The 23,597-nt window shown below is 41.4% G+C and overlaps 1 protein-coding gene across 7 annotated transcripts in view; it reads right to left on the bottom strand.

Annotated features, from left to right (window-relative positions):
- The window catches only part of TLE4 (TLE family member 4, transcriptional corepressor), a 150,742-nt gene that overhangs the window by 20,118 nt on the left and 107,027 nt on the right, over positions 1-23,597 (bottom strand). For all 7 annotated transcript variants that reach the window (XM_047767814.1, XM_047767815.1, XM_047767818.1 and 4 more), the window contains 5 exons: positions 4,921-5,040; positions 3,991-4,044; positions 3,343-3,495; positions 1,995-2,127; positions 863-1,056 (listed from right to left, as the gene is read on the bottom strand). In XM_047767814.1, coding sequence (XP_047623770.1) covers positions 863-1,056; positions 1,995-2,127; positions 3,343-3,495; positions 3,991-4,044; positions 4,921-5,040 — 654 coding nt within the window. The remainder of the gene's footprint in view (positions 1-862; positions 1,057-1,994; positions 2,128-3,342; positions 3,496-3,990; positions 4,045-4,920; positions 5,041-23,597) is intronic.

Raw genomic sequence — 23,597 nt, 5'->3', positions numbered from 1 at the left:
TTTAAAAAATATATTTTATTGGAGTTCCTGCTGTGGTGCAACAGGATCAGCGGCATCTCTGCAGCACCAGGACGGAGGTTCAATCTCTGGCCTGGCACAGTCGATTACAAGATCCAGTGTTGCTACAGCTGTACCTGCAGCTGCAGCATAGGTCACAACTACAGCTCAGATCTGATCCCTGGCCCAGGAACTCCATATGCTGCAAGGAAGCCAAAAGCAGAAAGAAAAACATTTATTGAAGTACAGCTGATTCACAATGTTGTGTTAGGATGTTTATGATTTAATGGTGACATACTTGGGGTGGAACACACATGAAAAAAATGGTATTATTATTGAAGCTCATGATGGAAGGGAAGGGTTCACTACATTATTTCTCTACTTTTGTCGATTTAACACATTATTTATTTATTTAGCTTTTTTTTAGGGCCACACCTGCGGCATATGAAAGTTCCTAGGCTAAAGGTCAAGTTACAGCTGCAGCTGCTGGCCACAGCCACAGGGATGCAGGATCCGAGCCACATCTGCAACCTAAACCACAGCTCATGACAACAGTGGATCCTTAAACCACTGAGCAAGTCCAGGGATCGAATACACATCCTCATGGATACTAGTCAGGTTCATTACCACTGAGCCACAATGGAAATTCCCCATACTTTTTAGAAAAGAATATGAAATAAAAAAGAAATCCCCTCACCTTACAAAAGAAAATGAGTCTCACAACATAATTACACATAATTTAATTTACAAATATGTGCAGGTTCCTTTATAAGTACCTCAAATTATATAAGCTACCATAAAAAATATGGATAGCAATTCTCTGAGTTCTGAAACACTTTTATTCTGTAAAAGCTCACCAACGTACCACGGGGGATCGGCCATAGGCAGCAGCTGCAGCTGCAGCGGCAGCAGCTGCGCTCATTTGCGGGGAGATGTTGTGTAGCCCTGCGTAGGCAGCTCCAGGGCTGGTCAGCTCCCCATTCATCCCAGCGTGGGGCACAATTCCAAAAGGGGTTGGATATGGACAAGGTACTGCCATGGGGGTCCTTAGGCTTGAGGCTACAAACCAAAGCAGAAGGGAGGAGAGAAACCAAGGACACAGGAAACAAAGATCAAGTATAATGAAATCAGAAGTAAGACATTCTTACATACGTTTTTAAAAAAATAGGACCCATAATTCAAATAAGCATTATTTCATTTACTAAAAATTTTTTATTGACGTATAGCTGTTTTATAATGCTGTGGTAATTTCTGTTGCCTCAGTTACATATATAGATATAGATATATACACATACATTCCTTTTCATATTCATTTCCATTATTGCAGGATACTGAACATAGTTCCCTGTGTTACACAGTAGGTCCTTGCGGTTTACCCACCCTATATGTAGTAGTTTTGCATCTGCTAATCCCAAACTTCCAACCTCCCGCCTGCCCCTCTTGGCACCAAAGTCTCTTCTCTCTATTTGTTTGTCTGCTTTTGTTTCATTGACATGTTCACTTGCGTTGTTTTTAAATTCCACATATAAGTGGTATCACATGATATCAAATGAGATGTATTTATATTTTTATTTATTTTTGCTTTTTAAGGCCGCACCCGCAGCATATGGAAGTTCTCAGGCTAGGGGCTGAATTACCTATACCACAGCTCATGGCAACACCTGATCCTTAACCCACTGCCAGGGATTGGACCCACACCCTTATAGATACTAGCTGGGTTCATTTCCAATGAGACACACAATGGGAACTCCGAATAAGCATATTTTAATATTCTCGAAAGTCATTCAAGCCTATACCAAGGTTCATACATTCTCCTATTTTACTGAACACCGACTATATTTGCCAGACATGGTAAGTGCCAGGTGCTTGACCCCAATTAAATAACAGCCACCCAATGCTGGTCATTAGTACTCTTGATGCATCACACTCTTTAAATTACTTTAGTTTCTTTAAAAACAAGAAGCATAAATATGTAGAGAAACTTGTTTCTTACTAACCCAAGGGGTCGACTCCTGGTGGTTTTCCGGGAACAGGCCTCAATCCGGGAGTGGAATTACTGCCTGGGGTGGGTGCATCGGTTCGTGGAGTAGGGGTATTGGACTTTGACACAGGAGTAGTAGACTTTTCATTCTAACAAGAGATGTAATGGAAATACACTGGTAATTAGAACACAATTTTAACAATTATGTTAAACATTTAAAAAGGTTAAAAAAAAGGAAAGGAAAAAAAGGAATGAAAAAGATTCTTCAGCATGGGCCTTTATTTTCATCAGTTAACAAGAGCTACTAACAAAGAAACAAAAAGTTTCCCTGAGACCACAAAACCAATGTTTAGGAGGTCATAAATCGAAGCTGAATGTGGGGTAGAGCAGACCATTTCCAGGAAACTGGTCTGAGTCAGGCAGAGGGTGACAAATCATGATGTCCTGATATGATTGGCCACTTGCTAGTTGCTTTAAGACTGAGTGGTTTGAGTTGGGTTCCTGATGGATTGTTCTTGACACAAAAGGCTCCCTGATTATTAACAGGTCCCATTAAAAAATATTCAAGCCTGAATCATCAGAGATCAGCACAGAAGAACTGCCATTACAAGAGGGCCGGAAGGCCAAGAGAAAACAGAAAAAAACTTAATATAGCCCTATGTCAGACATCCTTTAAATCTCCAGACAATCTGAGGAATTTTCTTTCCTTCAGTTGTGAATTCAAAAGGTTATCTGAAAACTGAATTTGCCTTTTTTTTCTTTTAATGCTATGTTACAAGGAAATAACTGGTGAGGAAAAAGGAAGACACACCACATAAAAATGCAATTAACTACACAGCCGCAGAAGAAGAGAGTATGAGGAGATTATCTTGACTTGCAAGCAGTTTCATTTTTGCATTTGTGATTTGTGGTGTGAGACAAGGTAGACTTTTACAAATGACAGATTACTTTTTAGATAGGAAAGGAAAATTATTGCAGTCATATATATAGCTTGGTAATTCAAACAAAGCTAGCAACAAAATCACATCCAAGCCCCAAACTAAATTTACCATAAACCACAGGTGACAAAACCATCTCTGTAGCCCCAGTGTGCATTTCTTCATCTTCACTGAGACATGTTTCATTCAATTTCCCCATGTCCCTCCTCTATCATTGCAAAAAAGACTAACAAAACAAACATCCATCACCAACAAGTCTGTGCACCCATTCTGTCCTAGAAGTACTTTTGTCAATTAAACTTTAATAACATATGCATGTATTTGGAAAGAAAAGTCCTATGGAAAAATGTGGAAAGGAAATTTTAAGAATAATTAAACCTAACCACCTGGAAATAACGCTAAGAAAGATGGTAGTAAGCTGCTTACAAGGCTGAGCTCTTTTGATTTGGAGGAAGGAGTACTACTGGAGGATGCGATCGAGGCCGGGCTGACTGGAGCATCCTTCTTGAGCAAGCGCGTCTTGTCTAGGCCATTCTCTCTCGGGGAATGTGCTGGGCTCCCTCGAGGGGACGACGGATCCTACAAGAGAACGACAAGGGCGTTAAAAGCAGCATGGTGCATCCACAATATCTGAGTACTTGGTGTGGACGTTTCTAGCCAAAAGTCTTCAATAGCTTAAGAGCGAAAAATGTTCTGGATTGATTAGATCTTAAGACTCATCAAACTCCTGAAGAAAATATTCAGTACTGAAGTCCATGAAAAAACCCATATTTGTAGTATTTATTCAAAACAGAAACAAAAATCAAAACTCTACAAATCTGCAGGTCACTTGTCAATGGGACCTGCAGGCTGACCACAGACATCTGGTGTGCATTCATGGTGGTAACAAAACACACGTGCACTTCAAAGAAAATAATAGCAATAAAAAAAGGATCAGAAAAACATAAATTTTTCAGGTAAGTAAAATGTGGGTGTCTTTAGAAATTAAGGCAACACCAGAGATACTAATTGTTGGGACACTGGTCATTGTGGTAACTGAGTAAGAGCAGGAAGTTAAATGAGCCACAAACATACCTCATTGGAAACGTCAACCACCAAGTTGTCATCACTCTTCTCACCATCGCTGTCCTGCATTGACAATTGAGAAGCATTATCTCTTCCCCCAGCGCAAAAAAAAAAAAAAAAAAAAAAAAAAAAGGAAAAAAAGCAGCCAGATTTACCCTAGATAAGTCCAGACTAATCCTCACGTTATAAAAATGAGCTGCACTATAGAGTGCTAAATGCTCTACAACGTTCTTTAACCCTCACAATGATGTTATGAGGCAGGTAACTGCGATTCCATCTTACAGTTTCAAAAACTGCAGCTCATGGCTTGTTACTCCACTGTGACAAGTGCAAAATGGCACGCCCACACTACATAATCCAGCCTACAGATGGGGGGACTTGTTTGGTCAGTGTTTTTAAAAAAATGGGTAAGTAGCCACAATTTTTAAATTGGGAGGTTTCACATGAAAATTCAAATTCTCAGGTTTTTTTCTTTTTGTTTTTTCCTTTTCTTTTTTGAGACCTTGCAGGGTACCACCATAGGAAGAGGAGCAGGGTCAGCTTGCCTTCATTATCGGTGAGGCCCATCCAGCTTTCTCCCTTCACTGTGTGACCTGAAGAACCAGTCGCTGAAGGAAAGTGAGCTTCAAACCACGCTAGGGCCACATTTGGATGTCTAAATTATATTCCACAAAACTTGCTATATTCCTCAGCACACGAGGTCATCTACACATACTAACAGGTTTTCTATGAGTTTCACATTTTCCCTTAATCCTAGGCTGGTCACAGAAGCAAATACATCTATAAAAATACTATGAAACACCCAAGTCTTCCATAAGGTGCCAGACAAAAAAGTACCGTTTTCTGGCTCACATACACTCACTAGTAAGAAAGTGAAAAGGCTGCTGATTAAAAAGCCAGGTAAACTGCCTCCTCCCCAGCAAAGGTGAGTAAACCTACATAACGAGCTGCGATTTCCTTTTCTTCAGTTTTCTGCTTTTTGCTATCAGAGGAGTAGTCGGTGGAGTTTCTGTGCTTCTCAGCACCTCGGAAACTGGCCGATGGGGATACTGAAGAGCTCTGCAATTAGAAAGGGAAGTGGGATTGAGAGATGATAGGCCATTTAACAATGTCATTTTTTAAATCTTGAAACTTTATTTCCTTTTTGTTGTTTAGTACACACTCACAAAGCTATGAAGAGGACAGAGAAAGAAGGAGGTAAAAGGAAGGAGAGAACAGAGCTACTGAGAGAAAAGCAAGGAGAAAAAAGAAAGGGTGGGGAGAAAAGACTAAGAAGTAAAGACGGATCAGAGGGAGCAGAGGAACAAAAAGGGAGGCAAGGAAGAGGTTAAATGCAAAAGGCAGAGAAGGTCTGGTCTTAAGAAGAAGTTTATATTTTACCAAGAAAGGAAGCAGCTATCAGAGAAAGAGGAGGAAGAAAAGGCAGGCTCCCTCTCACCGCCAAATTTGCTGGCTGCTGGGAAGCCAGTACTTTAAGCCTCTACAGGGAAACTGAACAAATCAGAGTCCAGCTTGAGAGATAATTACTAATTCTTCAATGAAAATAAGAGGAGAGGTATTCTTTGGGGACTTCAGCACATAAATACGGTGATCGTGACACAAAGGTCATATTTACAGAATTCTGCTTGGTTGCGCAGCTAAGGGCTTGAGAGATAGAGAGTAGCAGGTAATACAACAGTAACAACAAAACCGTACTTCCAAAAATAAGCTTTATTCTCTTTCTGATTCCTGGAGTTTCCATGACCCTGTTCTTTTTTAATCTCTGGAAAGCCAGGTACCCCATTACGACAGGGGAATGGCGAAAGATGGTCCTTCCCTCTTGGGATCACAGGGGAAAGGTAATCTTATAGGCTCAGGCCACTTCTGTCATCTGTCTGCTCTTCCAAAGAGCTCTCAACTGGAGGAGTACCACACACAGAAAACCAACACCAGTGACAGAAACTGAAGCACAAAGAATGAGCCTGCCATCAAGACCAGGTGGTTACTGCACACTTTTACATGATAGGACAGCTTAAAACCATGGATGGGAGTTCCTGTCATGGCGCAGTGGTTAACAAATCCAACTAGGAACCATGAGGTTGCGGGTTCGGTCCCTGCCCTTGCTCAGTGGGTTAACGATCCGGCGTTGCCGTGAGCTGTGGTGTAGGTTGCAGACGTGGCTCGGATCCAGCGTTGCTGTGGTTCTGGCGTAGGCCGGTGGCTGCAGCTCTGATTCAACCCCTAGCCTGAGAACCTCCATATGCCGCGGGAGTGGCCCAAGAAATAGCAAAAAAAGACAAAAACAAAACAAAACAAAAAACAAAAACAAAACCATGGATTAAGAAGTAAACAAAGTACTAATGAAAACTGGAACTAACTTTAAGAAGTGGCTAGTGACTCAGTCCCAAAATGACCAAAGATAAGCTCTAAATAAAGGTGAGGTGCAAGAGAGGGAGCAGGGCTGATCTGCTGAGGGTGAACTGCAAAGGCCTGAGGAGCCAAGTTCCTCAGGAGAGCACCAGTGCAGGACTCCTAAGCCCTAAATTAACCCAGTCGGGAAAGGGCTGGTCTTGGAAGGCAGAGGAAAGAAAACTTGAAAAAAAAGTTCTAGGAAGAACAAAGAATCACCACTCAAATCTTTGCCTGACATCTAAATCAATTTAGAAGACGGTTCAGTAAAGCTCTTCCTCATTTATAACTTTATTCATCTCATATAAAATTTACTCCTTGTACTTTTTTCTTTATCTTAGTCTGTGAGCAACAATTAACATTCTTAAAGATGCACAATATTTACAAGAGCCTTCTAATTATGGGAGACAGTGTGATATCCAGAACTTTTGGCTCTATATTCTGTTTTACTTCCACTGAACCATAATGTCACATTCTCTTTTGTGACTAAACTTTTGTTAGAGGAAAACCAATAGGCTTTTTTCACCCCTGGGTCAGCACAGCTACCAAAAGATCACCCCCTAGTGGTCAGCAGTGGTGATGGCAACTCCACCACTAGCTCCAAAGGCTGGTAGGGGTGCAGGGTAGGAGTTAGTAGGAGGAAGAAAATGAGAAGGACCAGTGAGTGGGTTCCCATTGCTGGGGGCTCGAGAGCTCTAGACCCTTCCTTCCTACATCACTCCCTCTCAAGGTTTCATATGATTATTCTAAATGTATGCACCAAACCCTGTTAACTATCCCTACTCAAACCTTCACTCCTATGCTTGGTGGCAGAAGAGGTGGCAGGTATTACTCATCAAGGCTAAAGACTGAAGCAAAGCATTAGAACCCAAATGATTTTTAAACATGGATTGATTGCTTCTTGGCTTTCAAAGTCCACTGAGTTCCAATCTTTATGCCATAAAACTTCATTCAATGTTTCTGCTTTGCTTTCCTACCATGACCAAATGCAATTAGGTCGTTATGACCATTATTCCATTGACACCATGCACACAAACATCATGGGTGAACTACCACATTTAATGCCAAAACCCTGTATCTAGCTTCTCCCCTCTCCAGGCTATCCCTCCACATTTCTGGGATTCATTTCCCAAACAGGGGTTCTCACTTTTCCTTAAACTTCAGACAAGAGCTGTTTTCCAAAGTGCTTCATTCCCTGCCCCAATCCAGGGCCTGGCCTCAGCTCAGAGCTTTGAGCTTGTTGATTCCCAGTTTTCAATGCACTGGGAGCCTTCCTTCCTGGCTTTCGAGAATTTCTTTTCCTCATTATCTTATTTTTCTCATCATTCTTAAGAGCCACCTCTAGTGTCACTATTCAAAGCTCCCTCGGACAGTGTCAGGCAGAATTAATCATTTCTCTTTGTTTTGATGAGAGAAGCACTCTCAATTTATAGGTATTTGTTTAAAGGGACACTTCCCCCTCCAGGCTGTGAGTTACTGGGGGCAGGGGCACCCAGCACAGTGGGTGGCATAGAACTGTCCAGAAATTGTTATGAACATAGTGACTGAACAATCCCTCTGCACTCCCCAATCTTAATCCAAAATTCATGTGACACGTTCTTTTTCAGAGGGCTCTTGGCCCAAGAGATCCACAGGAAACCCTTCATTGGAGTAAGATCTGAGGTATGGTTCCCCTTGGATCTGGCAATATGGCAGCTCTGCCCCTTCTTGACCTGACTGCTCTCTTTCTTCTACATGCCTCCATCCTAACTTGATACTTTATAAAAAGAAGAAAAACTGAGGGTACATGTGTATGATTAACTGAGTCTTTTGATTCTGATACTCTAAACTGAACATTATTTCCACTCTGTCAAAAAGGAAAAACTGATTTTTAAATGACAACAAAATACTTGCTTAAAAATACTAAATGGTAACGCTGATTTATTGGCACACATGTACAAATAGGTTTTTTTGTTTGTTTGTTTTTTAACTGGCTGTTTCAGGCACTGGGGATATTATTTTAGTTATAAATTTTACTGTAGAACAGAGTTACATGTTGGAATTTCATGATAGAATGATTGGGTAGTTAATTATCACTAGCATTTAAAGGTTAAGCTGCACAATAGGCACTGGAGCAATCAGCAATGTTCTAATGACATAACTGCTCTAGAATCAAATTGGACTTGGCATGGACTCTCATCATGAATCTTACAAGTCCACCATTCTGCCAATGGAAGGCCATTTGGATCTTTGCTAGACATGTGAACAGGAGGAATTAAAGAAATACTGATAAAGACATGCTTTTTCAAGAAGAGCTAATTTTTATTCCCTTACTGCTATTTTATTTTATTATTATTTTCTTTTTTGGCTGCACCCACAGCATATGGAAGTTCCCAGACCAGGAAGTGAATCCAAGCCACAGTTGGGACCTATGCTGCAGCTGCAGCAATGCCAAATCCTTAACCCACTGCATCACAGTGGGAACACCCTCCTATCTTAGCTAAGTTAGATATTTTCCTAACTTATTACATAAGAAACTTACTGGAACTACATTATCACTCCTCATAAGTCCACAAACTTGGAAACACTAGCATACATCTTTATCGCTACAGTTTGATCACACAAATATACCAGCAAACTTATCGTTGCAGAGTCACAATCACAAAGCAGTGGCTGGGAGTTCCCACTGTGGCTCAGCGGAAATGAATCTGACTAGCATCCATCAGGATACAGGTTTGATCCCTGGCCTCACTTAGTGGCTTAAGGATCTGGCATTGCTGTGAGCTGTGGTGTAGGTCCCAGATGTAGCTTGGATCCTGGGTTGCTGTGGCGCAGGCCAGCAACTACAGTTCTGATTCGACTCCTAGCCTGGGAACCTCCATCTGCTGTGAGTGCGGCCGTAAAAAGACAAAACAAACAACAACAAAAACCCCCACAAAGCAGTGGCTGGTCTGGAGAAGGCAGTATAACCTTAAATGCGAATGGCTGTTAAAAATCTCTCAAAAATAAATAACCTAGAATTAAAAAAACAAAAAGTTCTGTATTTTTAGAAAGTGAACACATGTTGGGATTTTGGGGAAAAAAAAAAAAAAGCTAGATGTCTAATGAAAGAAAAAGAGGAAAACAGAGAAAAATTATTACTCTTATTATATGGAAATCCTAAGTGCTTTGGTAATAAAACGTAAACTTTGAAGTCAAGTTATTCCTAATATTAATAATCATGTTATCTCAAAATGAGAAAAATTCTAGATCCTAGTTTGAAATCTAACCTGGACTTTACTAAGGTTATTAATTAAGTCAGTTGCAAAACTGCCTCTCTAATTGTAGTTCATTCAGTACAGGAATTAGTTTGGGTAAGGAATGTTCAGGAGGAGTTTGTTTATGGTGGTGGGGGTGAGGAGGACAAAGAAGACAGGCTTAAAGCCCCGTAAAACCTTCTACTGATGCCATAACCAAAGCCCTCCAGCAATCTAAAGGGATGGCCCCACCCCTTCACTGAGACTTCTCTGCCACCTCAGGATCAAAGATGACCATGTATGAGAAAGAGTTCTATAAAGTACTCCCCCACCCCCAAAGAGGTAGTGTTGTTATAATTAGCTAATTATAATAAAAGGTAGCACAGATTTTACTAGCAGGCAAGAGCATCTCTCTGGAGTCACTGCTAGGATTAAAAGTCTTCTACTTAATAGCCCTGTAGCCTTGGGGATGTTGCTCAGTCTCAGTTTGTAGTATGTTGTCAACAGCACCCCACCCATGCCCTCAATTGAGCTGCTCTGAGGGCCAGGGAAAGAACCACATAAAGTATAACGCACAGTCCCAGGCAAACCACTGAGCACCCTAGCAACAGCAGGTAAGCACTGTGACTGTAGGCTGAAGGCCATTTACTATGAGCAAGTGTGGATGTTCTGTTTTAACTTCACATAAGAACTATTCTAGGCATTAGGGTAGCACTGCCCCTCAGTGTAGATATGCAAATGATCCATAAAGATGGGGTTCAAACAAGCTGCCATTAACTAAAACACATCTTCTTTCAACAATTAGAATAAGGTTTTGGTTCAATGTTGCAGGGCAGAACTGTAAACACTACCTCTACACTGGACTTTCTCATCTGATTTCAAGTGCACATCAAGCTAATTCTGCTTTCCACTGGCATAGGTACAGTGCTCAGATGTCCCTGCTCACTTACAAATTCCAACCAGAAAGAATATGCTAAAGAGCAAATGGACAACCATGATCAAGAACTCTAAAACTCATTCGTTATGGTTTGTTTGCTCATTAGCTATGGCCTTCAGACACCCCATCTACTTGGCATCAAAGGGTAAGTCTGTTTTCAAACAGATAAAGAGGATAATGACAGGGCAGAGGGCACCATGAAAATCAGGCCAGGGTGCCTGAAGTCCTGGAGTGTCCCCACTTTACACCTGTTGTCCAGGTCTCTTTACTCTCAAAACTAGCCCAGTTTATAACAGAAATCTATTGCTACTCTTAACGGTAGTTCTTTCAGTACAGGGATTAATGTGGGTGAGGGACTATTCAGGGGGAGTTTGTTTAGGGGTAGGAAGATGGAAAGGCAGGCCCAATAGCCCTGTAGACTCTTTATTGATGTTATAACCGAAGTCCTCAATCATCATTTCCTCTGCAAAAGACTGACGTCTAGAAGTGAACTGAGTATCGGCGACTTTCTTGAATACAGAAAGGCCAAGGTACTGCTACAGATCAGCAGGAGCTCAGCCCACTCCTTCCAAGCAGAAGGGCCTTTAGGAAGAGCCACCCAGACTCAATTACAGTCACTAGTTCCCAGAGTACTTTACAGTTACAAAACACTTTCAACAAGTTATGAAGGAAAGGTAACCCTGAGCAAACTTCTGTACCAAACTAACAGCACCATATTCTGGAGAACTTTTGATTGAGATTTTCTGTACCGTATTACACAAGATGTTTATATTCCTATTCACAGAGCTCTTTTTAACAAAACATTTTAACATTTATTATCTCATCTTATAAGGAAATAACCAGGAAAGATAGAGAAATAATCCTCAATTGGGAAAAATTAAGTATAAAAACTTTGAAATGAAAATTATTTGGTCAAAATGCACATGTCTTACATACTGGCTCATAACACATGCAAATGTATGTAAATTAGCTTAAAATTTATAGCATGCTGGTGGTGAAAAGCCTGAATATTGTAGGGCTCTGAGCCAGTCACTGGTTGTCAGTTTACTGCTCATTACAGTAAGTCTTTTTTTTTTTTTTAAATATAACCTGCTTGATTAAGGAAGTCATCAAAAACACAATATGTACATAACCCTCACAGAACTTGCTTTTTCCAAATTTACATAAATCAAAATTCACCTTCAAAAACGACTGGGACTGTCTGAAGACCTGCCCTTGTTAAAACAAGATTTAATATAATCTCCATATAAAGTAATGAGTTTCTTAATAGATGTTTCACCTTCCATAACATTTTGTGAACAACATGTTCTTTAAAATGGTCTATTGTCTTTGTCTTTCTGCTTCTCTCCTGGTAAGAAAAACTCTGTTCAAGATAAATCTCTTTGGCAGGTAATCAAAATTCTATCAAACCCAAGGAATGATTAAGAAAAGAGGCAGTATCCACAGTGGTCCTGCTATGGGTACTCGAGTCAAACAGCTGTGGGTTCCAGACCAGACTGCTGTGTGACCTTAGACAAGTCAATGAACTTCTCCAAGCTTCCATGTCTCCAGTAAACAAGGTAAGAGAGTGCTTCCTTAGAAGGTAGCTATGAGGATTAGAGGACAATGCAGGTCGTGAAGGAGTCTGTAGCATCATGAAGAGCTAGATATCTCTTTGGCTACTGTGGAAACCACCACATAATCTTAGACTCTTTCAAAAAGTATCTCCTGAATACCCACAGAGTATGAAATACCCCTTGCCCTCCAGTAAATATTCAGAATACACCAAAGCCCTACATACTATTTTCCTTCATGCAGCAGAACACACAGCATTGCAATACTTAGTCATTCAAAGCATGTTTTGTTTCCGAGGCTTCAGCGTTATGCATTACTTGGTCAGGATAAAATGCCATAATAATTTATAAGGTATCAATAAAATTGATTTTAGATTAGAACATTATCTTAATGTCCTCTTGGGGTTTCTTGACTGTTATTTCCTTTTCCTGGAATAAAGCTATTGGCTCCACCCCAGAAATTTAATTAAATACAGCTACTTTAGCTGGCATGCTAAGCTGCTAGAACAGGATGCTTTGATACCAAAGATATAGGTTTGATTTGTACACAGTCACCTTGGTTTCCCTCTCTTGACAACCACTGTCTTGTGTGGTCCAAACTGTGGGCCACATATGGAAGCAACTGGGGTCATGGGGATAAGTACATCCCATCACCACAGATGGAGAACTCAAAGTACAGGCTGAATTAATCAAGTAATCTCACTCCTGATTATTAGAGATGGCATAGTAATAACAGTCACCCAGAAAATGTAATAAAAATTGCCAAGAGCACACAAACACTGCACAGAAGTCACTTTTACATCTTTTAAATTGTCTAGTCAACCCAAAGCCATTTGGTGCCCTTTAATCCAATGAACCTCCTTAAAGTTTGCAAAACCTAACATTCATGTGCATTTGTCCTCCACCAAGAATTCCTTCCCCTCATTTATAGATTCTTTAACTCTTATATGCAGACATTATGTAAATTACACACATGCATTTGCCACCTTCTTCTGAGATTACATAGTACCTATAAAATATATCATCAATCATCTATTCCCCTAACATTTTATAGTCAATGCTACTAAGTCTTACTAACAAATATGATGTACCTGAGTCTGATTGCCCTAAAAACAAATGGGAGGCGGGGTGGCTCGCAAATTTTCCTTCCTATGTTTTCTGGAAAGGTGAATTGGCTTTAGACTCATTCTTGTACTATGCTCTGTTCTTTAATCAAAATATCAACACACTTCTAACAGATGCTTAGAAAGAAGCTGAAGTAGGGTAGAGAAAAAAGTGACTCAACTCTAAGACTTGGCAAGCTGTATCTTAATGGACCAGAATGCTCATTTTAGTAACTATTAAAATTTATTGGAAAAGAAAATCTTTTCATGTTGCTATTTTTTTCCAGTAAACCATCTTAATCTATTTGAAAGGCTAAACTTTTTTTTTTCTTCCAAAGAATGTTAACCCCACAGAGCCTAGTATATATTCAAATGTATTACATATGCAAAAACACCTTCTACAACACCAAAGGGTAACTCAGAGAAGGAAACGACAGTGCATCAATTTAAAGATAGACTCCCTAACAGTTTTAAGGCTGCTAATCGGAAACTCAAAACTTTAGGTCTTCTTTGTATCACCTCAAAAGGGCAAAAGTGTTTTCAGTGATCACTCAGCTAATCTGGTCTTAACATCCTTCATTAAATATAAAAGTGAGTCATATTTTAGGATGGAACTGAAAAACAAAAATATTATCAACATTATTAATGAAACATTTTACTTTAAGTACTAAAAAGGTCTTTAAAATCTGGTGTGTACTTTACACTTATAGCACATCTCAATTTGGGCTGGCCACACTTCTGGTGTTCAATAACCACATGTGGCTTTTGGCTACCATATTAGATGACACAGGTCTAAAACTCCTTGAAGTCACAATGGGAATCAGCACCAATTAATGTAAGCATTTAGCAGTTTATAGAAGTCCAAGCCTGATCTGACTGCTGTCTATCTTCTCCAATCCAGCTGAAAGTCTCATTCTCAGAGCACTGGATACTCCATACTCCCTTAGTGTAGGCTTCTGCCAAGAACTCCCTTCCCTAGCCTCTGAGCCACCTTCTCAGAAAGGTCTTGGTGATGTTATCCAATGAGATGCCTCCTGGAAATATCTAAATCTCATTCACTTCCTTCCTAGCATTTGTATCATGGACATTATTTTGATTATTTGCTTTTCTCTTCTACTTGACTAGAAGTTCCAAAAAGACAGGGATCATGCCTGGTTTGCCACCTCAATTAAGGCTGATAACACAAGAATACCAAACTCTGCTCATGTGTCAATATGCCCTACTTGTTCTCATATTATTTTCATTATCTTGAGAGTAGAGATTATACATTCCTAAAGGGCATACATATACTCTTGAGTTTTATTTCTTTGTATTTTCAGCACTCAATATAATAACTGACACAGTCAGAAGAAGAGCCTGGGAGGGGTGGGTAAGGGTGAATGTAAGTGCATGCAGTAGGCACATCCAAAGGAGGGAGGCAGCTTTCAAAAGTGCTAACTTGGAAAATGATGTAGTGATAAGACAAATAAATTTTAGGACTATGCTGAAAAGACAGTAAGAGGAAGGAGAGCAAAAAAAAAGCTGAAACAAAAGTCACAATAGTGCCAGGCAGAGGTATGTTCCAAGATGATGTCTTTTCCTTGTTTTGTTTCCCGACCCATCAAGGGTACAGGCTCCCTCTCTCAAAGTCAGCACCAACTTTGACCTTGGGTGAGCACTCAAGAAATATCTGTTGTTACATAAATGTATCAAGCCCACCTATTTTTCTTATTCTAAAAGAGATAAATCTTCAGCCTAAGGGAGACATTTTTCAACTGGTTCCCCTCTTCCTCCTCTCTCATCATGTACTCATCAGCTGTCTGCAGCCAGGGAGAAACAAATCTTACTCAAGTCTGACCACCGAAAAGGCAGGATCTAAATGAACCCTGCCTGACAGACTCAATACATGAAGAATGCAGGCATCAGCAGTTCTTTCTGTGGCCACTCAAAAAAACAGTGATCCCCAGGGATCTCCTTGAAATGCTCATCTCCCAAGGAGGTTGTGGTAAAGCAAAAAAAATTCTCAGTACTCCCATAAGTCACCACACACAGGTGATGAAAGAAAAAACCAAATATAGGGCAGACAGATATAATATTTTTTTAAAAAGAGCTTTACATGCGTTGATTTTTAAGTCATAGATGACTATAGAGTTTTATGTAAATGTTTAGTACGTAAAGCAACATAAAGCATTAACATTAATCAGGTTAAGAAACTGACTTTAGCATACTGAGGAATGAAAACAGATGTGACACAGATACTTAGACAATTTCAAATTGGTTCAAATAATTGATTTCAAGCAGCGGCTTACATTTGACAACTAGATCTAAAGATGCAAGGGTTGACCGTTTATGTAAAACATTGGAAGTTCGGGTTGATTCACCAAGCTTGTGCCAAGATCACGCAGGGCTAACCAGGAAGCAGCACTCCACTCAAGGAAGCCAAGATGTTAAGGGAATCATGTCTAAGCCCACCTCCAGCCCTCTCAAAGGATCAGAGGTCAGAGAGCTAAATTACAAGGGAACTATAGAAAAGGTCTCCGAGCTCTGTCTCTTGCCACCTCTGACAACTATGAGTGCTGCTCTGCTGCTCCTGCTGATCTTGCCCCCCTCCTGTTCCTACCTCTCCCCACCCCCAGCCCCACCCGGCCAGCAGAATCTCTGTCATACTGTCTTCCCTGTAGCACCACAGGCTAAGGAGGTTGTTGACCCTTATTCTAACATGTCCTTTTAGGTTAATTACTTTTGTATACTCGATGTACCCGATGACATTTAATCACTACAGCGCTACTTGGGTAAACAGAACGGAAAGGAGTCAACTGCAATTTGGCATTGAGCTAAATGGTACGGTAATAGCAGCACACTCAAGATGGGAGGGAAAATACTCTCTCACGCCACCCTGAGAAATGAGGGGAATCCCAGTCGATCGATCACTATTGTATTAAAAAGGAAGAACCCTAGGCTCAGTTTTGCTGTTTAATACTGAACATGACCTGAAGGAACCTTGCACTTTGTAACAGAAGGACAGTCCAGAAAAGTTTTTGCTCAACGAATGAATGAAGATAAAAATAACTCCAAGTGTAGCTGAGTGTGGTGTGCCTCCTCTCTGTCTGCCTCTCTTCACATGTGCTCACACAAGCACACAAAGCCCATCCCAGGATAGCCCTCTGCTAACAGCCAGCACTCCATCATCTTGCTGGTCTTTTGGTTTGTATGCATTCAGGGCACAGGAATCTATATACACAAGATTGCACAAGCCAGTATGTACAAGAAAGCATCCTGGAGCAGGGAAAGCAACCAAAGGTCACAGCTCAGGCCGCTGAGCCACTCAGAAAGTTTGCTAAAACACACGGCTATGGACTTCCTTCCACTGGGAATGTAGAGTGGGGCAGAAAGGCCATCAGCAGCCTTGACAGAGCCTGCCTGACCACTGGGGGCTGAGGGTGCCTCTACAGAAGTGCTTTCAATATCACCTAGTGGATGGAAAAAGGAGGCTTTACTCCTCTACTGGAAGAGTAACAAAAGACTTCTCAAGCAGAGCCTGGAGTTGTGACACCGTCCCAATCGTACAACTTTAGCTGAATGGCTACTCTGTGTTCACTGTTCTAGATGCCAGGCCACAAAGGGAATAAGGTACAGTTTTGCACTGCAGTGGAGTCTGGAGTGAAGCAGGTGGAATGGAATAATCACAGACTGTAGAGTGAGAGTGCTCTGGTTTCAAGTCTCAGTTCCACACACAAGAGTTGTGTGATTCCAGTGCTTTAACCCTGCCAGGCCTCAATTTTCATACCTGTAAAATGGAGATAAGGGTATCTGTTCCACAGGATTGTAATGAAGATTGCATGAGCTAACTAGAAGTGGCAAATCAACTGCCCTTTCTCTCATGTTTATTTCTGGAATCTGCTCTAGAGGGCAAAGACCAAGCGTCTGTCAGCAACCCGATCTGGGCAAGTCTCCTCTTGCCTTCCTTTGCAAGAGGCTCATAGGTAGCTTCTCAGGTCTCAGATCCTGGGGAAAAGCCACCCTACCTGTCCAGACTCAAATATTTCAGACAGCATATTCTATAGGCTGGGTACCTACCTGCCCTTGTGACTTGGTGTCTTATTTTTCCTTATATGTAGAATTCACATCAAACATACCTTCTAAGAGCATGACCTTGATTTACAGTAACAAGAGTGAAGACTACACCTGCAACTCCAGCTTCACTGGAACCTCACAAATGACTCTAAAGTGAGTGAGGTGTCAGGACTAATGGGGTGTGGGAACATAGCATGTATCCCCCTTGTTAATAAGAGAATACCATCATCTACTGACCTGAGTACCAACTAGGTGCCAGGTGCTCTGCTGGGCCCTAAGACAGTGACTTGGAATACAACAGAAAGGATGGAAAAGGACCTATCCTCAGAGAGCCCTCTTTCTAAGTAAGAAGACATAAAGCGAATTAAGTTATTATTAAGACATAAATAAGAAATCAATAATGTAAGTGTAAATGGCAATGTGCTACAAAGGAGCTAAACCAGATGTTATGACTGAGGTTAATGATGGGTGATCAGGGACAGCCTCTTCAAAGTGACAGCATTCCAGCTGACATGGGGAGCAAAAGGTGGAGCCGACCATGTGAAGAGCCAGGAGAAGACTGTTGCAGACAACCAAGGGAAGAAAACATGCACAGGCCTGCAGAGAGGGAAAGCTTACAGTGATGCTGGAGGGACAGAAGGGTTGGGTGCCTGCCGTGAAGAGAGCACATGAAGGGACAATACTAGGAGAGAGAGGGGCCGGGCTGTGCAGGGCCCAGTAGGCCCTGGTGAAGTCTGCATTTCATCCTAAGTGTCACTGAAGGGAAGTAATGTGATGGCACACACATTCTAAAGAGATCTCTGAAAAGTTATGTTAGAGAAGGGCCAGAGTCAGAGGTAAGGCTTTTAGAAGCACTTACCAGCAGAAAAGGTTACATTGCCTACTTCCACCGTTGGTAATTAAAAAAGACAACAATACGAAGTGTACAATATAAACCTAACACAAATGCTTAATTTAAAATAGCAAAATTCTAAGTTGGATCATTAAAGCTGAGCTCTCATCATTTTTGGTATCCCTGCTTTACTAGCACTGTTAGCATGGACTTAAGTGGGTCTACCAGGTAACAGAGCTCTGAAGGTTAAATAAACAGTGGTCCAGGGGGAGATGCTAGTGGCTCAGACTGGAGAGGATGCTGGAAAAGGTAAAAAGGGGATGGATTTGGGAGAGGTGTAGAGGTCTAACCCAATGTCTTACCAACTTATTAACATATATGTATGTATGTGGGGGGGGCACACCTAAGTATATGTGCATGCAGGTACAGGTATGTGTGTGTATATATAAAATTAAATATATATATATATATACACACACACACACACACATACATATATATAATTAAAATGGAATTAAGTTTGTCAGCATACTGATGTCATCTTTAGGCATCTGCAATCTGATCTAGGTTTCTAAGAGAAGAAAGGCATGAGTCTTAGGTATTTGAGGAGACCACTCCTAATCTTCAGGGCTCATGGGACTGCATGGTGCATGTAAGCAGCACCCTCCAGGCTTATCACAGAATGGGGGTGGGGTGTGTGTGTATGTGTTGGAAACCACTCATCTCAGCATCCCAAATTAAATCCCTACAAGGCAGTAGACCAGATATTTAAGATCCATGCTAAAAAAATAAATGCTGATTCTTACTCAAAGAAACCTGGAAGGAAGGAAGGTAAGATCCACTTCTGTGATCAAAAGAAAACCGGATTCTAAGAGTACCGTGACTGTTTCAGAAAGGGTGAGATTTAGCTGCCCAGAATTAATTCAGGAGAGGTAAGCGAGGCACTGCTTGGGAAGGAGGAGATAGCACTGAGGACTTTTCAGGCGTAAGAGGAGGCCAGGCTAGGTCTGGGAGAAAATGGAGAATAAGGCATGGGGCAGCAAAGAACCTCCCCCCTACTGCCAAGGTGTCCTTTCTCTGGGATGATGTTAAGAGCCAGGATGAGACAAGCAGCAGGTAACAACCACATCAAGGGCTGAGCAGTGGTTCTCAACTCTGGCTGCAAGCCCAAGTGTCAGAATCCCCTGTGGAGCTTTAAAAAAGCCCCACCTGGGCTCCGCCCCAGCAAGGAAGTGGGATGCCATCAGAGCAGAGGTGGGCCTAGGCAATTTTATTTATTTATTTTTTTTTGTCTTTTTGCTATTTCTTGTGCCGCTCCTGTGGCACACGGAGGTTCCCAGGCTAGGGGTTGAATCGGAGCTGTAGCCACCAGCCTGCGCCAGAGCCACAGCAACGCTGAATCCAAGCCGCGTCTGCAACCTACACCACAGCTCACGGCAATGCCGGATCGTTAACCCACTAAGCAAGGGCAGGGACCGAACCCGCAACCTCATGGTTCCTAGTCAGATTCGTTAACCACTGCACCACGACAGGAACTCCTAGGCAATTTTAAAAGCCCCCAGGTAATTCTAAAGTTGAGACCCATGGTATATGCAGTTAACCAAGGAACCTGTGACTCCTGTCGATTAGAGCTCCTAATCAACTAGAACTGCCTACCTATTACTGCCAAGTCACCTCCAGCCCTTTCAGAGAGCACAATTAAATACTTAGAAGCAGTGACAGCAGCCCAGACTTTATCTCCTTGTGGCTCTTCTCCCCAGGAAGAACCACATTTAACTGGTAACACAAACAAACAAAAAAACCCCATGTGTTTCAAAATCATAGTTTGGAGTTGGGAGACAGAAAAACCATGCCCACATCACTAGATGCAGCTAGATGCTCTCTGAGCGCCTGAATGTGGTGTTCCCATGCACAGCTCTACAATGCTGACAAAGTGATGTATTTTGAGTGCCATAATTAAAACAATAATCTCAATAAAGTGGGCATTATGAGATAATTGGCCATCCTCAGGTATTAAGCAAACTGTGGTAAAAGCCAAGGATACTCATCACCAAGGTCAATTACAATAGTGGCTTATCTGAATTACATTATTGCGATTGTAAACCCTGCTTGACTTAAACACACACCACACACACAGACACACAGACACACAGACACACACACACACACAATAAAAATTGATATAGCATACACCACAGGGAAATGACCTGAGAAGTTCTTATTGGTTCTTGTTGCTTGACTACTGCAATGTCGCTTGCTCATTTGAGAATTCACATAATTAACTAACTTTGCAGTATCTCCCCTTACCCCTTCCCCCTTTCCTTTAAAACAGGTAAGTTTCCTCAGCTTTGCATTTTGAGCTTATTAAGGAAACACACCTATCAGGTATTTGAAAAGTGGCTCAGAAGGGCAACATACGGTAACATATAGAAAAATGGAGTGGCTCTAGATTATAATAAAATTAGAGGGAACAAGAGAAAACCAAGTACCCATCACTCTGAGTTGTGTTTTTCCCCATCAGCAGAGTACAGAAGTCTTCACTGCCTTCTGCAGAAACTGAGTCTCTCAATTAGTCAGTTTATAGCTTGTGGGAAGATAATCCCCCCGACACATACCACTGTCAGCTTGTCTAGATTAACACTTGGGCTCAAGTAACCAGTAACCAATGGTCAATCAGAAAAAAGTCAGGAAAAGCTTTGAAGAGCGGAGGAGGGGAAAACAGAATTTCTGACCTTCCTTCAGCTAATTGGAATGTGTTTGGCAATCAAAGAGTATAAAACTTCTTTTTTAAGCTGTGATTAAACATCAAGACTTTGATGTTTTATAAAGCATTCTTCCCACTAATTAACTTCATTAGTGCAGTTAATTACTGGGGAAGAATACCATATAAAACATCAAAGTCTTGATGTTTAGTGTCACCATCAGTTCAGCTAAACAGTAATAAAGAAATCATTTCTTAAAACATATTTATGCATGCTCAGCACTTCTATTTACAAGCTCAAATTGTATGATAGGAACATTTTTCAAAATATCCAAAGAAGCTATCCACAAAGCAATCCAACTGCAGTGACAGCAACAACATACCATTTAATGTAGTGTAATTAAGTGGCCAAGAACACCACATAAAGCAAAAGAATTGAGATATTTAATCATAGTTATGAGAATGGTTATAAATCTACCATTACTGTGAGAGGAAGGAATGGGGGAAACCCAAGGCAAATAGCCACAAAAAGAACTATGTAACCTGAAGGTTAATGCTAATTATGCATTAGATAGTAGGTTCAGCTTTAGTCTGAGGGAAAAAAAAAAAAAAATCAAAGGGCCAAGCTATAAACAAGAACTGCAGACATCAGGCCCTTTCAAGCACTACTGGACAGTACTGAGTGTACTATGCCCTTTCCATCAGAACACAGGGTGCAGGGATGGGAAGAATACTGGGAGGGGAAGACTAATGGTGGGCCTTTTCTATGTGGGCTCACAGCTACGAAGAGGCTCTCCTCAACAAGGCAGGAATGTTCTCATTTTTAGGTAGCAGGGACCAGGGAAGTTCTGTTACTCAAACATGGTTCACTGTCCTTTTGAAAGAAAGCCCATGAGAAATGCAGCATCTCAGGCTCCCCAATACCTCCTGAATTAGAATCTGCACTGTAACCAACATCTGTGCTTTCGATGCTCATTAAAAGTTCTGAGAAGCACTTACTTCAGCCTTCTCACTTTTTGCTGAACTCAGGCAAGGTAACACAGGGCAGATACTAGAAGACAGTCCTCTGATTTTAATAAGAGGCACAGGAAATGATGCCTGCTATGGTAAAAAGAAACCAAACATGGATATACACAGCAACAATGCCTCATCAATAAGAGAGGATATAAAGGGGTCAAGGGAATGACAAAGGGGCTTGCTTCATTAGGTCTGACAGATCTGGCTGGCTTCAAACCTATTTGACTTAGAATAAGAACCCCCATCAAACATGTATGAAGTGAAAACTTATAAATTCGGTAAACAGGAAAGATGAAAAGGACATTAAAATGTGTAAGGACAGACAAAACCAATCCCAAACCCAGAGAAGGAAAAGCTCAGAGGTCTCCACTTAATTCTTTGAAGGGAGATGGAAACAAGGGAAACTGCGGCATTCGTGTGGCCACCATGTGTGACTGGAGAGGATGTGGCCTGCAAAGCTCTAGGGACTGTGAACTGTGCTCCTGCATAATCATGAGTGGCCAGACCATCCCCAGCCTCTGAGGATGTGAGAAGCATGGGCAGGCTTGCTGCATCACATAAGGTTGGGTCCAAAGGTAAATGAGGATTACAGAGGATGAAAAAATGGGAACAAGAATGTAGGGTACATAAAAGCCACCAAAGCAATCTCATCAGAACTGTTAACTGTATAATGAATGCATCTCTCCCACAATGAAATGTGAGCTCTAGAAGGGCAGACGTTTTTCTTTTTCACCACTACATCCCCAGAGCCTAGGTACAGTGCCTGTATTTGGCTAGCCACTGAACAGCACATTTTAAAAACATTTAACAGACAACAGTTTTGTGGCTAACTATATGTAGACTGTCACTGTGTTTAGCATCATACTCCAACTACTAACTACAATGATGATGAAACAAAACTGACCAATAAACTTAACTCTGGGGAGCTGTATTAGTTTCCTAGAACTGTCAAACACATTCCCACAAACCAGGTGGCTTAAATAACAGGAACTTGTTCTCTCACAAGTCTAGAGGCTGAAGTCTGAGATCAAGGTGTCAGCAGGGACACACTCCCTTTGAAGGGGGTTGTGGCAATCCTTGGTATTGCTTGGTTTGGGCGGCACAGCTCCAATCTCTGCTTCTGCCTGTTATGTGGCCTTTCTCCTTCCGTTTATATAGTTACCTGCCCCCACCCCAGTAATGATGGCAATGTCAGTGAAGTGTCTCAGGAACTATTTCTTCTAGATGATTTTCCCACCATATTCATGTGGGAAGAAGAGGTGCTGGCCTTTTAAATTTTTTTACTTTTAATGGCCACACCCATGGCAATATGGAAGTTCCCAGGCCAGTGACTGAATCTGAGCCACAGCTGTGACCTACACAGCAGCTGCAGCAATGACAGATCCTTTAACCCACTGACAGAGATGCTGCAGTGGGATTCTTAACCCAATACGCCACAGTGGAAACTGAGCACTGGCTTTTTTAAAGGTAGGATCTCCATACAAAAGATCCCCTACTCTCTCTCATTTCTTTCTGAGTCTTGCCTCATCTCCACCTTTGGAAGTACTAAGGAATTCAAGCTGCAGCACTTCTCCAAAGGAATGACATTTATAATGGAAAATGATGAACTTGACCCTCCAAAAGTTTCTCTGACTCAGGACCCTGAATGAGTGAGGGCAGCAACAGACAAGATGTCAAAGACCCACAAAACCACACCTTATGCAATGGATGGCCCCTTCAAACAGAGGCTACTGAGTTGAAGATTTACTAAGAATATATGTGCTTTTTCTTTAAAAAAAAAAGTTTTTTTAAATACTAATGATATGCCTAAATGATAT

The sequence above is a fragment of the Phacochoerus africanus genome, chromosome 2 (assembly GCF_016906955.1).
Source record: "Phacochoerus africanus isolate WHEZ1 chromosome 2, ROS_Pafr_v1, whole genome shotgun sequence".
Taxonomy (NCBI): Eukaryota; Metazoa; Chordata; class Mammalia; order Artiodactyla; family Suidae; genus Phacochoerus; species Phacochoerus africanus.
This window is presented reverse-complemented; position numbering and strand designations above follow the sequence as displayed.